The sequence below is a fragment of the Mauremys reevesii genome, linkage group 10, assembly GCF_016161935.1.
Source record: "Mauremys reevesii isolate NIE-2019 linkage group 10, ASM1616193v1, whole genome shotgun sequence".
NCBI lineage: Eukaryota > Metazoa > Chordata > Testudines > Geoemydidae > Mauremys > Mauremys reevesii.
The window spans coordinates 67,515,529-67,529,287 of NC_052632.1; the positions used below are offsets into that span (position 1 = coordinate 67,515,529).

The following is a 13,759-nucleotide window of genomic DNA, read 5'->3' on the forward strand; positions in this document are numbered from 1 at the left end:
ATTTTACAGCCTGACTGGCTGTGACCCTCTGTCATAAGACATGTAGACTGGCAACTTGTGCCCTAGGTGAAGTTTCCTGGATATGCTCCTGTATCCTAGATGTATTCCAGCAATCCATTGTCTGTACTCGTAAAAGGACAGCCTCCTCTGTGCTCGTTGTTTTTTCCTGTAGGCGTCTTTCCTGTTAATTTTTGCAAACTGTGCTGGTGGCTCTGTATGCAGATAGACTCACATTGTAAATTACACAATGGTCATCCAGGAAGAGAACTGTCTCCTGCACCTGGCCTGAACTTTCTGGTGAGCTGTCTTAACTTACATACCTTAAGAAGATAGTTTTCAGTATAGACACATAAGTCCTTAAATATCATGCGTAAATATCATATTACATCCTGCAATGATTAGGATGATCAGCATTTTATTGGCTGTTCGTAGAGGCCTCACATGCCATGCTTTGGTGCACTCTTATGTAGATGTTAGAGCCAGGAGATGCCTATAAACCCCTATGCACCCCTTATGTCCTCTGCCAGTTGGCATCAAGGGGTCCCTGGGTCACAGCATAATGCATCTTTTACAAAAGTTGCCTATGGGAGGCAGTGTGATCCTATCAGTGAGGAGTCAAGAAATCTGAGTTCTGTTCTCACTTCTGCCAGTGACCAGCTGTGTGACACGGGACAAGTTGCTTTGCCTCTTTGTGCCTCAGTTTTCCTCTGTCTTAAATGAGGATAATGATGCCCAAAATTGGTAAAACTGTTTAAGATCAGTGGATGAAAAGTTCCAGATCTAAGTCGTGCAATTATTGAATTCCACACCTTGTCTTTTAAACCTTGTCTTTTAAGGCCTTTTAAGGGGGGAGGGATAGCTCAGTGGTTTGAGCATTGGCCTGCTAAACCCAGGGGTGTGAGTTTAATCCTTAGGGATCTGGGGCAAAAATTGGTCCTGCTAGTGAAGGCAGGGGGCTGGCCTTTCAAGGTCCCTTCCAGTTCTAGGAGATTGGTATATCTCCAATGATTATTATTATTATTATTATTATTACTTTATTATTATTATTAACCAAAGAAAAAGCTTTCCACTTTGTGCTACAACAGAACTTCTATCAAATGGGAAATATTGTTTTATTCTCTTAAGCAGAGTATTCTGTTAAGCAATTTTCTCCTGCATAGATATATACTACTAATAATATTTTGTGAATACCTTTCACATAAGTCCATCTAAAAATGCACTATAAACTTTTACAAATGGTACGCCAAAATCGTATTGCTCACCATTGGAATGCAGCAAGCTCCGTGACTCAACACAGCAACTGCTCAATAGTGCAGAGCAACACAACAATTTAATGTTGGACGTGCAAAATATCATGCAACTACAAAGAGTTATGAATTCAAAATATAATTGCTCAAATTCAACTTTGTCAAGGACCCAGAGATTAATACCCTTATTCCAGCAAAAAGTGCTACGGGATTTTGTAACAAGTGGCCAGTTCCTTGGTTTTGTGTTTGAGTTGAAAGGCAGCACCTCTGTCAGTGCAGTGTTATAGTACTCTATTTGTTTTGCTCTTTTGCTTAGGCGTTCCCTTTTAATTAATAGGTTTACAAACAATCTTGCATATTTAGTTGCTTCCAAAGCAGGAAATTGAATTATGTGTCCTTGTTTTGTTTCCTACTACAGTCCTCTGTCAGACACGCGCTTCTCATAGATCTGTACGGCACAAGCCTATTTTGTCTAATGGGTTTGGGGCTAGGCAAAATATTAGCTAAAATAGGCTTTCAGATGAATAAAGGAGCAGCATGGACATGAGGCAGGAATTGTGGACACTAGCCTTTGATTCCTGGCCTGTAAAAGAAATCTGAACATAGTGTGACTTTCCTAGCCCTGGAGGGACTTGAATGAGCCCATTTTGTGTTCTAGACAATGTGTATCTTGGCAAAGTTAAGCAAATCCTTTATGCAACACTGAGTGCTGATGTTACAAGAAGTGAACTGAGAACTGAAAGAAATAAGTGTATAATCTGAGAATTCACACCTGTAAGGCATGTTAGCAAAAGGTACGTAGTGAATATTTCCATAGGGCCAGATTGTGCTTCCATGCACCTTACTCTACAAATAGTCCCACTGAAGTCAATGAGGCATATCTATGTCTTTCAGGGAGCTGAAAAATCCACACCCGAGAGATGTAGCTGTGCTGACCTAACTCCTGGTATGGACCGGGCTAGGCCTAGCTGTTGCCTTTTGGGGAGGTGGATTAACCACACTGACAGGAGAACCCAGCCCATCTCAGTAGTGAGTGTCGACACTGAAGCAGCAGCTGTGCCACTGTAGCATTTTAAGTGTAGACATAGCCTTAGTATTTGCCTTAAGTAGGCTTATTTTTCTTTTCGTTTCTGTTTTATTTCTTTTTGTAATTTCATAGATATGACCGAATATTAAGATTTTGGGCAATGGGCCACATTTTAGTAAGTTAGAAGAATTACAGCAAGGAAAAAAACCACAGTGCACTGAAGGGTATTATTAGGAAATTGTTTCAGTGCATTACTCACACAAGAGCTTGAAATGTGATTGCTATTAAAAATATGTTTCCAATAAAAATGGTTCAACCTGAAGTGCTTCCAGGAACCACATTGGGGTCACTCATTACATCAACCCCATCTACACTGTCCAACACAGATGTTATCTTTCCAAGTTCTGGGACTGATACCACCCAGTTTTTGGAGACAGGTCAAGCTGATAAATGTATGGTGACATATCCGCAGTCTTTCAAAGATAGAGAGGAGTGAATCTGTTCAGAAAAAAACAGCCCCAAGTCTCAGCCATTTCCCCATACAAAACACTTTAAGATAACACTTTAAGTCTGAAAAAGTTTGGCAGCCTTTTTTGTACCAAATATTATTTAACTGGTTTCTCCTTTGAAATACAGTCCCTTGATCTTCTAGCTTTGATGTGATGATCACAGTGGTTTTCTAGGCCTCCCGTTCATTTCGCTGTCCTCATTTCACCATCTGAGGGATGAACTCAGTCCGCCCATCTATGCTTGCTGTCGGGATAGAACCCAGTTGGAAGTTATGGCGTCTAGGCTCAGAACAAAACTCAGTGTTGTTTAAGTTCCAGTTCTGAACTTCACCCATTTTATCTGATTCTCTTGTAACCGGGGCAAGCTCTTTGGGACGTGTATTGTCGTTTTGTTCTGTGTTTGTACAACACCTCGTTTAATAAGGTCTTGGCTCTTGACTAGGGCTCGTCAGTGCTATGGTAATACAAAGAATTAATGATGATAATATTACTTTCAAACCAACCTCCTCATGATTCTGATAATGCAGCCGTCTCATGATTTGGGGGGTTGTTTGAGCATGGGAAAACCTAGAGCATGTGAGATCTGAAAGCCTGGGCCCAACAGACCACACATCCTGGTTACACAGGACAATCTCAACATCCTGGTCAACGCTATGAAAATGAAGTTTGGTGCACCAGTAACCTTTGCATTTTGTTTAGGTCCTAGAGTTCTATCCCAAATGCTGTATTTGTTACAGGGCTCTATTTTTTGTATTTTCAGAAGAATCCATGAAGTTGCATAATGGGCCTCCTAAGAACGCATACATGGAGCAGAGCTTCCAAGGCTTGAATCCGGTTTTAAATATTCCTATCAAAGCAGCTCAAGTGGACCAGGCAAAAAAGAATGCAGCGCTCATAGGTACCAAGCTGGAGAACTGGGTGGACACCTTGGTTAGCAGCATATGGTCAGCGGTGGATGTCTGTAGCACAGGTCCAACTTCCTGTCCAGTCATGCAGGCTTGCAGTCAAACAGCCTGGAGCTCCCTGAGCCCAGACCCTAAGTCAGAGCTGGGTCCCATTAAACCTGATGGGCGTTTGAGGTAGCATCTGGTACCTTTGGCACAGATTTTAAAAGAGAATTTAACCTTGCTTATATATGAATCTGACTTCAGGTTCCAAAACCTTGATGAAACATTTTGTTATCTATTTCTCATCTCCATATATAAAATCTGGCAAAATCTTTGGCATTGTTTCTCCTTCAGATACATTGATCTAAGCTGCAGTAGCGCTGTGCATCTCCTCTGAATCTTTTACGACCTTTCTTCTTTCACAACCTTACTTCATTCACTTTGTATCTAAAAGGCTCCAACATTTTCTTGCTCTGATTTCATGGTAACATAGCACATCTGGTATGTTCAGAGGGTAAAAAAGGAGCAGCTGCTAAAAATATCTTCTGTCAAAAATACCTATGTATATTTTGAATATTTTACATTTTAATTATTTTGTTAACATAAATAACCGGAAACTCCAATATATCTTTCAAGGGAAAAATGATCTATAAAATATGGTCAAAACGTTTTACAAGATGTTAAAAAATTGGGACACACCCTGACTATTTGTATAATGTTAAGAAATTCTAGGCTTGATTCATCATTGTGTTAACTCCAGTTTCAGACCAGAGTGCATCACACTGGCATAGAAACCAGACTAACAGAGTGGTGAATTAAGCTTCCTCTCTCTTTTTAGAGGTCAGACATTCTCATCTATTTGATGATCTCTGAACAAAATGAGTTGTTATAAAATTTATTTTTTATTCCTATTATGATTAGTCATCAGTCATCACAAGGGCTGGGCACCACTTGCAGTATTCTCATTACCCAAAGTCCAGATTCTTGTCCCCACTGAAATCTGCATTTTAAAAAAATCCACACAGAACACCATCTGCATATAAATGGGTGTGCAAATTCCACATACATCAGGGGGTTTGTACATGCAGCTTGTATGTGTGGATGCTCAGACCCAGGCTGTGATACTCCCGCTCACAGGGCAGGGCAGGGCAGGCTACTCCTTTTCCAGGAGTAGCCTGATTGGATTCAATGGGCCAACTCACAGTGTAAGATTCTACTCTGAGTTAGTCAAAGTGGAAGAATCTGGCCCTTAATTATTTCGGTTTGGAAGCTTTTCCATTGATTTCAGTGGGCGAAAGATTGGGACCTAATTATGCAGCGAGGTGATTCTGCACGATTTTAAGTAGTGGCTAACTAGTCTAACACTAGTTGCCTCTATTGGTCCCAGACCTGCCAACATTCACGAAGAAGGATAGTTTTGAGATTGCATGGTACATCTGGAAGGTTGTGGTGAGTGGCACCTTGAGTGTAATGGAGATTCCTGACTGAAGCCATGAATTGAATGAAGGAGAGCAAATGCCATTCTTCAGAGTGCTTTTATTTTATTTATTTATTTATTATCAACAACCTCTAATCTTGCGTGTATTGACCCTTTTGACTCTTTGGCAGGCTGCATCCTGTTTTAAATACGGATGTGATCTATCATTTAAACCTGAGTTTTCAACACTGAAAAAAATCCAATTTTAAATTCTGAGGACTTTTAAAAATGTTTTTCTTGTATGCAAATTCATTTCCAGCTGAAGCATTTTGCATGTAATGTGCACTTTTATTTTGTGGTCCCTTGAGTACAATGTACCCAGAAACTTCAAGGAACCTTGATGGGTTTAATTAAAAAATGCCCTGTTAATTTAATAAAGTAAGGCGTCCGTTTTCCCTTCTGTGGCATGTATAACTTTCATTACCGCTAATGAGAGTTAAGCTCACACATCTGGGAGGAAATAGACCCTTACATCTTTTCATAACCACATATCACAAAAAAAGGTTGAATTCTCTTTTAAATAATGGTTGCAAAATGACCATAAAACAGAGATCTCAATGGCTTGTTATATTTTTCTCCAGTTGGTTTAAAGCTCCTGCAGTTTGCTTTGGACTTGGAATTGCAGTGTCAGCTGTGCTGGCATTAAGGCAGAGCATTTAAATGTTTATCTGGAACAAAGGTGTATGCATAGGAGGAACAGTTTAGATATTTATTTGTTATGTTTTAGTCAATGACTAATTAGTAGGTGCTGCTTTTGCAGCTTGAAGATTTTTATCTTACTAACTAAAGCTGCCTTTATTAAGAAAAGGCCTTTTCCTCCTCAGACCTCTTTTTCCTTTCTACCTTCTTCATTTTGACAGTCTGGGAGCTGTAGTTCTAGAAAAGCTTGTAGCTGGTTGGAAAGTTTCTGTCTAAATAATGTTCCTGTTTTTCAGCTGGTTCTAGTGGTGAGTGTGTTCAGACCAACATTGCCAACAGGTTTATATGATAGAAACACTTCTCTTTCAGTGCTTTTTAAAAAATAATAGTTTTTATCTAACATTCCATCACAAATGTCAAATCTCCAGGGGACCACTAATCTCCATTATGAATTTAGGGGTTTAGCCACATTGACCCAAATGGGAATTGCAATGGCTAAAGCCCTGCAGATCAAGTGGAGATTACCACATTCAGTCATGGATTAGGGTATAAATAATAAGATTCATCCACTCTGCTAGTCTTTAGATCATTCCAGTTAAATCTGCTGATGAATTCATGAGATCTGGACTCTTGCGCGCACACTCACACAGAGAGATAAGCAGGGTTTTAAATTTGATACCTTTTTTATTATTAAGAAGGAGTGGTTTTTTTAATGCTTTGTTGGGAAGTTCTCGTTATTAAATTTCTAAAATAGAAGTTGGAAACAATCCAGTCTCTCTTTTGTGGATAGAACAGTAGCCACCACTTGTATCATTTAAAATATAACAGATTCAAAGGACTTTGTTTTAGTTCCTATTTAAAAAAATAGGAATTTTTTTACAATTTAAAAAAAACAAAACCAAATTGTTGCTGACATATAAATTGTATGCTATGTTGCAAACATCTCAAAAGAAATATTTTATAGTATTTTATTTTCTAAATAACAAAAAAGAGTCTATATGGACAAGTACTGTAGCAAGCCGGCAATGCCAGTGCTGCTATTAAAATACTAGAAGTAAAAATAAAGGGTCAGATCCCTGCCGTCCTCCTTAGGCAAACTTCTGTGGATGGATGATTCCGAGTACGGTCTTCAGGCTCAAACCCAGCATAAGTGAAAGTGTGACACTGGGCTATGAGTAAAGTCTGTATGTATTTAAAAGCAGCAGAGAGTGAGTCTCTTCAAGAGCTTCTCAGTTCACAGCATTATTTGAGGTGGGTGTCAAGCTTTAGACCCAAATGACCACATTCTACCATAGCTATTAATCTGCAGATACAGAGGTATAGAAAATATATTGGACAGTACGTCATAAAGTTCTATACATTTTGAAGTGAAAAATCATGGCAAGGAAGACTGTTTCCATTTGCGAACAGAGCCTGCCCCAAAATTATTGCTCAGGCAGTACTGCTAAGATCTAGGTTCTGCTCAGTGGCTTTTCTGGTTCTAAAATAGCAGGCACTCGATACCTGTGATGAACATTATGTCTTGTTAGAAGAGAATAACTTCCACAGATCTTACATTTGGTAAAAAGGAGAATTCAAAGCAGGGAGCCACAGTTTATATGAAACAAATAAGTTATACTTGTGTTCATTTGAAAGTTCTAGTAGTATTTTCAGAGCATGCTGGCTAGTGATATTTTATAAGATTCCATTTGAAAGCCAGCTGTGACCATATGCCTTCCATGGGAGAGGAGTGTATTTCCATATGCACATATGGAGGGGAGTGTATTTCCATATGCACAGTGTGGAGTGATGTGCTCATTTAAACACCACACCCCTGCTGCTAGATAGACATGCGACACTTGTCCAATCAACCAGCCTGATTCAGGCCGGAAAGAAATGTGGCAAAATGCAGAACATCTGCATACAATTTTTTATGAATTAAATCCAAAGTCAATCTTAGTGATATGCAGACCCGTTTATGTGGTGATATTATACCCTGAGGCTAACAGAAATTAGTTCAAATGATGGTTTATTTTCTAGATGTGGACCAATTCTTTTTATTTATAAAATGTGACTGGATATGGAGTAATAATATTTATATAGTAGGTTTCTAATGTGTGATATTTTTAGTATTAAAATCACATCCTCATTTTTGTTCTGTATGGAGGGCTGAAGGGACAGACTATACTAACAATTTTCTCATTGGCAAGTACTACTATAAGCTGTATCTCTATTGCTGTGTCTAGAGAGCTAGGTGTATACCGTAGGGTATAACAGATTAACTTCCCTAGATACTGGCTTTAACACAAAATATCTTGCAAATACCATTGCTTTAATGATATATTAATGGTGATCCTGTAGCACCTTCCAATGGATCAACTACTGTGTATTCAGCCTCTGGCCAGCTTTTACAAATCGAATGGTACCAGTAACATCACAATCCCTTTTATTCACTATTCTAGGGAAGAGGGCGCTAGAGTCAGTAATTCAAACAAAGAACTGAGAAAATCCAAAGCCTTCAAAAGGAGGTAATGCAGGGTAAAGGAAAAACCAAACCTTAGAACGAGCTTGAGACAAAACTGTATTTCTATATTACAACAAAGGGGAAGCTAAACTTCTTGTCTATTTCACTCTAAGGCTCAGGAGCACTGGTTTATGGGATCTTGGTTTTGACTTTTCTGATTAAAAACAAAACCCAGCTTTTTATTTTGTTTGGACTTTATGGGGCAACTCTCCATTGATTCCAATGGCAGCTGCAGCCCTTACGCCAAGGTTGAATCAGGTCCCGCAGCTGGGAGCGGGCTTCCCAGCACAGGTAGACAGACACACACTAGCTCTGCAGTGTGGCTGCAGCAGCTTGGGCTAACCACCCATGTTCATACCCAGGGGGTCGGGCAGGTTTGTACTCAGGTTGCTAGCCCAAACTGCCACCTGTGCCACCACGGCCACAGTGCTGCTATTAGTGCACTAGCTGGAGCACATCCACTCTGGGAAGCACAGTCCCAGCTGCTCTGTAGATGTGCTCTTAGTTTGAAATAGAACTGTCAACTTGCCCATAGCTATAATGCCGTGCACCCTGGCTTCCGCAGAGTGCCTCTTACTCTCTGCTTGGAAGTAGCCGTGAGAAGGACTTCTGTCTTTCCCAGAATTCCAAAGCTTTAAACAATTGGCCAAACTTTATCTTCAGCTGAGTTGAGCTTCTTCCAGGGCTGAATTTGAATTCCTGCTAATCATAAAGTAGCATTTACCATCTTGTACAAGTAGGTTAGACTATGCTGTATATCTGTATTATCAAGAGAAGTCAGGAAAACAATGATACTTCTGCCGTTAACCTTTTGAGTGTTACAACATGAAGCCACATCAGAGTGGCAGTTTTAAAAAACTGGAACAGAAGTCTTTCTGGACCCTCCCCCTTTTTTATTTAAGATTTACAGCCTGACCATTTCAATGTATTACAGAGCTCTTAAAACAAAACCCTTTATGAGTTTAAATTGTTTGAGTTCTAAGAAGTTCTAAGAAGTTCTTCCCCTCAGCCCACAAATGGGAAGAGGGGAGAATACTCCCCTCAGAATGAAAGCAGGCCACTATACCATGAAGCCACAGCACAGCTTTTGTGGCTGTAATGTATATCAAAAAGAGAACACATCCATTTGTGGTCACGGGGTGGAACTGTCTTGCCACAGGCTTGGTTGTTTTCAGTGCTTTTAGATTTATTATTAAACAAATGTTGGCTGTAGATCAGAGAGTAATTCACGCATCCATACATGTTCATATGTTATTTCTGAACATATAGACTGGAATTTTCATAACTCCTCAGAGAGTTATGCACCCATCTCATGTGACCCAACTCTCCCAGACTGCATTGAAACCCCAGATATAAATCAGAAAAGTTCACTTTTGAAAGCAAATCAATTTGCTGAGTGCAAAGATATATAAAAGGAATCTCTGAAGGTGCTGGTAATCATCAGGGACCATCTTCCCCGCATTCTCAGAGGTGTGGGTTTGTAATGTATCCAGTAATAACAGAAAAAGACAAACACATCAGGAGGTGGTTAGCAGCTCCTAAGGTTCCTTACTCCAGTTTGCTTTTGGGAAGTAACATTTTAATGCATTATTTCATTTCATCTATACTAAAGAATGATCCTAGGCCCCAACCACAGTCCTACGGGTGCTTAGGATGTTACCTCATATGAACACTTCAAGCATCAGAAGTAAAGTAGACTCCGCAGCATTATCCCCTGTCCTCAGGATCCTGACAAGAGTGCTCTCTGGGGGTTGGAATCCATGGAGGGGTGGGGGTTAGGATTAGGAAATAGATGACCCAGCATTAAGAAACAATAGGATCAGGGGGATTTACATTGTTCCCCCGCTAGCTCTGCAGGAATTACCTGAGAGCACAGCCTCTCACTCTGTTACTTTTCTGGCAGAGCTTCCTCCACAATGGGTCTCCTTTGTTAAAGAGGTCACCAGAACAGCCACAGATACCCCTAACCACAGTGGGGCTGCACTACAATGCAGCAGGAGATCTGGGGCTCCATAGCCAGTACATGGCTTCCACATGGATCCCAGAGGATCAGTATGATTTTTGAGAGAGGGCTCTCTCTCCCTCTTTTCATTGAGTAGAGAGGACAATGTGGGGAAAATTCTGCAAAGGGATCCTCCTGGGATTTTCCTGCTCTCCAGCCCTCGCCTGTAGGTTTTGCATGGGAGAGATTGATCTGGCCTACGGTATGGAAATCTTGTGTTAAATAGTCTCTTCCATTGTGTAGCTTGAGCATTCACAAACAACTTATTACTGTTGAGTGGTGGAAATAATAATTATATTGCATAGCAGTCTATTAGAAGGTGCTGAGTACAAAGGGAGATTTGAATGGTTAATTGCACAATTCCACATTGTAGGAGTACAACACAATGGTCCTAATTCTCCTTGCACACCACTTTCCACTGGTTTAACTCCGTTGACTTCACTGGAGTGACTCCTGATTCACTACTGGTGTGAATGAGAGGAGTATCAGGCCCAAAACATTTTAAACCGAAACAACAAGACGTTCACATTAGCCAACGCGAGGGCCAAGGTAGCACTTAGGCTATTTTCAGTTACATGTGGTGTTTTCTATGATGAATTGTGATGCTGTAATACTGCAGGTGCCCTGTTTATTTGGTTCTCTTATACCAACAATAGTGTATAGTTCACTCTTTGCTGTTTGCTTCAGCTTTGGTTACCTTCTTTTGCCCATGGGTGCTATCACAGCTGCTACCTCACTATGTCTGCAACCAAGTTTACCTGACGACAACGACAACAAAAAAGGTACCAGAAATCTCCTTGAGCTGAATATACAATCTATGCAAATTCTCTCACAATTTTGTTACAACTTGGAAGTATTACTTGTAACCTTGCCAAATAAACAGCAAGATATTGTACAGGTGCCTCTGATAACAGAGTAACAATTTTCTGCACGGATCATTGCGCTGCATTTATACATTGTAATGACTTACTTGTCTTTGGTTCTGTTGTAATTAACACCCTTGAGTGAGAAGATAATAATTCCTCTTGTAAGAAGGGCACCTTCAGTTTGCTGGGAATATTCTGGAGGAGAAAGTCAACTGCAGTTTTTTTTCTCTCTCATGTTTACCTACAAAAAAGGCCCACGCCTAAAGGTCAAAAATTGGATCTTGGTTTAGATTTCCTGGAGCAGATCATATCAATTTGAATGTCTACGTGTATGTTCACATTGTGACGTCCTGTGACTTGCCCAATTTAAAAAGCCTTACTTTCCTCTTTATTCTAAGTGTGGCCTTAAACTGTAGTGGAAAGTTAGATGTTGTCTCTTTCTCTCGGTCTGTTGTCAACCTAATAAAAGGCACCTTGAGATTTCTGTTGCAGCTCAGAGCTGTGTAGCTGTCAGCAGACACTTCACAGATATAATTGGAATTGCTTACAAATAGTCTTCAAGAAAAAAAATGACCTTTCCTTTGGGCAAAAGGAAGACTTGAATGCGCCTATAAACCTTAGCAAATTATGAGAATTCTCTTTTGCAACATATTATAGCTAAACTGGGTTGTCTAATTACCTACAAAATGCTAACATCATGACTTTTTGTGTGTTTTCAAAGTATAGTGGTATAGATCTGGTTTCTGTTACGCCAGCGTGATCCTGGAGTAACTCCACTCGCTCCAGTGGGACTTCATTGGAGTTCCTCTCGGCTTTACACTAGTGTAACTGGGGAAAGAATCTGGCCTGGTGACTTTATGTAATTCAATTAAGATTAAAAATCAGAAGAACTTCTGACATTTAGGACTAGATTTTTAAAGGTATTTAGGCTCTAAAGATGTAGATAGGTAACTAACTCCCATGGCTTTTAAAATTCCCATAGGCACCAATTCACATCTTTAGATGCCTAAATACTATTAAAAACATGGCCCATTCTGGTCTTTGGATCAGGTTCAGGCACTTTTCTTTTTAACTCTTCGCTTCATTGGCACAGAGAACAGTATAGTTTCAATAGTCTCAATATTCTCAGCAGGCTGGTAGTGCTTTTAAGGACCCAGAATATGGTTCTCAACCTATTTACCATTGTGGGCCACATCCAGTACTACCTGTATGGCCCTGAGGATGTCACATGGGAAGCAGCTGGGTGCTGATTGGGCCGCACGTGGCCCATTGGCCGCAGGTTGAGAATCTTCTTTTTTTCTTCTGATAGTGGTACAACCCAAAGACCACAGAAAACAGTTTACACAGAAAACATGGTGTATGACACACACACAAATTAATTTGAGCTAATGAAATTCTCTTTCTAACTTTGTCTTTTTGTTTTTGTTCTATTGATTCGGATTTTTTTGTATTGGTTAACGTACTCCATAATAAGTTATTAACGTTCCCTCAGAGACTGGTAGTGATATAGTTTTCAGAAATAACTATTTTGTTATAGATCATAATATGCATAAAACTGTACAGAAATATTTTGTAATCTATTGATTAAAAAACATGTATATACAGTAAAGTTTAAAAAAAATGGAAATTCAAATGGCACACATTGAAAGATGTAGATATTTTGCTATTTATTTAAAGGAGTATTTTATGAGATATTAAAATGTCTTAAATTGACCGGTAATCAAAGTTCAGAAGTCAGAATGCTTTTCTTGTAGTAGAATGTGATTTTCAGCAATTATTGCACTACCCATTTTTGCACCCTTTTGTCTTTCATTTAGCAGAAAAACAATGTGCCTTAGCGGTATTCTTTGTCTATGGGAGTTTGGTTTTTTTTTGTCTGACAAAGCAAATTTTTTTGCAGAAAAAGAAATGGATGTATTAAATACTGTATTATACCAAAAACACTGCGGTTGTATATAAATGCTTTCTGTCATACTGTGTTTTCAGATGCAGAATTTTAAAATAAAAAAAAGGCTGTCTTTAAGAAAAAATTTGTGATTTATTCTTTTCATCTCAATTTAATTTAAACATTTTTTTTAAAAGAGAGACACAATCTGGTGATGTTTACAAAAGGACTCGAAAGCAGGGACCCCTGAGTTCTAATCCCAGTGCTGACACCAATTTCCTCTCCTGAGTTCAGCTTCCCAAAATGGGGATAATGTATACTAAGAATATAGGGGTGTTTTGGGAACCAGGTAATATTTGTAACGGACTTTGAAGATGTAAATTTTGTGGATCTATTTCTGCAACCCTCACACACATGAAGATTCCCTACTCAAGTAAGCAGACCCATTGACATTAAGAATTAGTCACAAAGGTGTTTGTAAAACTGGTTAACCACACCCCATAGCACAATTCCAGCCTGTCATGGAAATCCACCCAGGCTCTCAATATTTAGAGAAGTGGGGGAAGGACTCTACCTAAGCTCAAAATATGATTTCCATATCTTGGATTCTAGAGACACTACAATGGGTCCCGACTTTAGCTCTTCCATAGCTCCCTGATCTGTTGGGCCAGACTATCCCTGGCTTTTACACAGGTGCATGAGGATTCGGGTGGGGTG

The 13,759-nt window shown here is 39.6% G+C and overlaps 1 protein-coding gene across 4 annotated transcripts in view; it reads left to right on the plus strand.

Moving 5' to 3' along the window:
- The window catches only part of XYLT1 (xylosyltransferase 1), a 322,209-nt gene extending 309,042 nt beyond the window's left edge, over positions 1-13,167 (plus strand). For all 4 annotated transcript variants that reach the window (XM_039491355.1, XM_039491358.1, XM_039491359.1 and 1 more), the window contains one exon: positions 3,544-13,167. In XM_039491355.1, the coding sequence (XP_039347289.1) occupies positions 3,544-3,866 (323 nt within the window). In that variant the 3' untranslated portion in view covers positions 3,867-13,167. The remainder of the gene's footprint in view (positions 1-3,543) is intronic.
- The last annotated feature ends 592 nt before the right edge of the window (positions 13,168-13,759 follow it).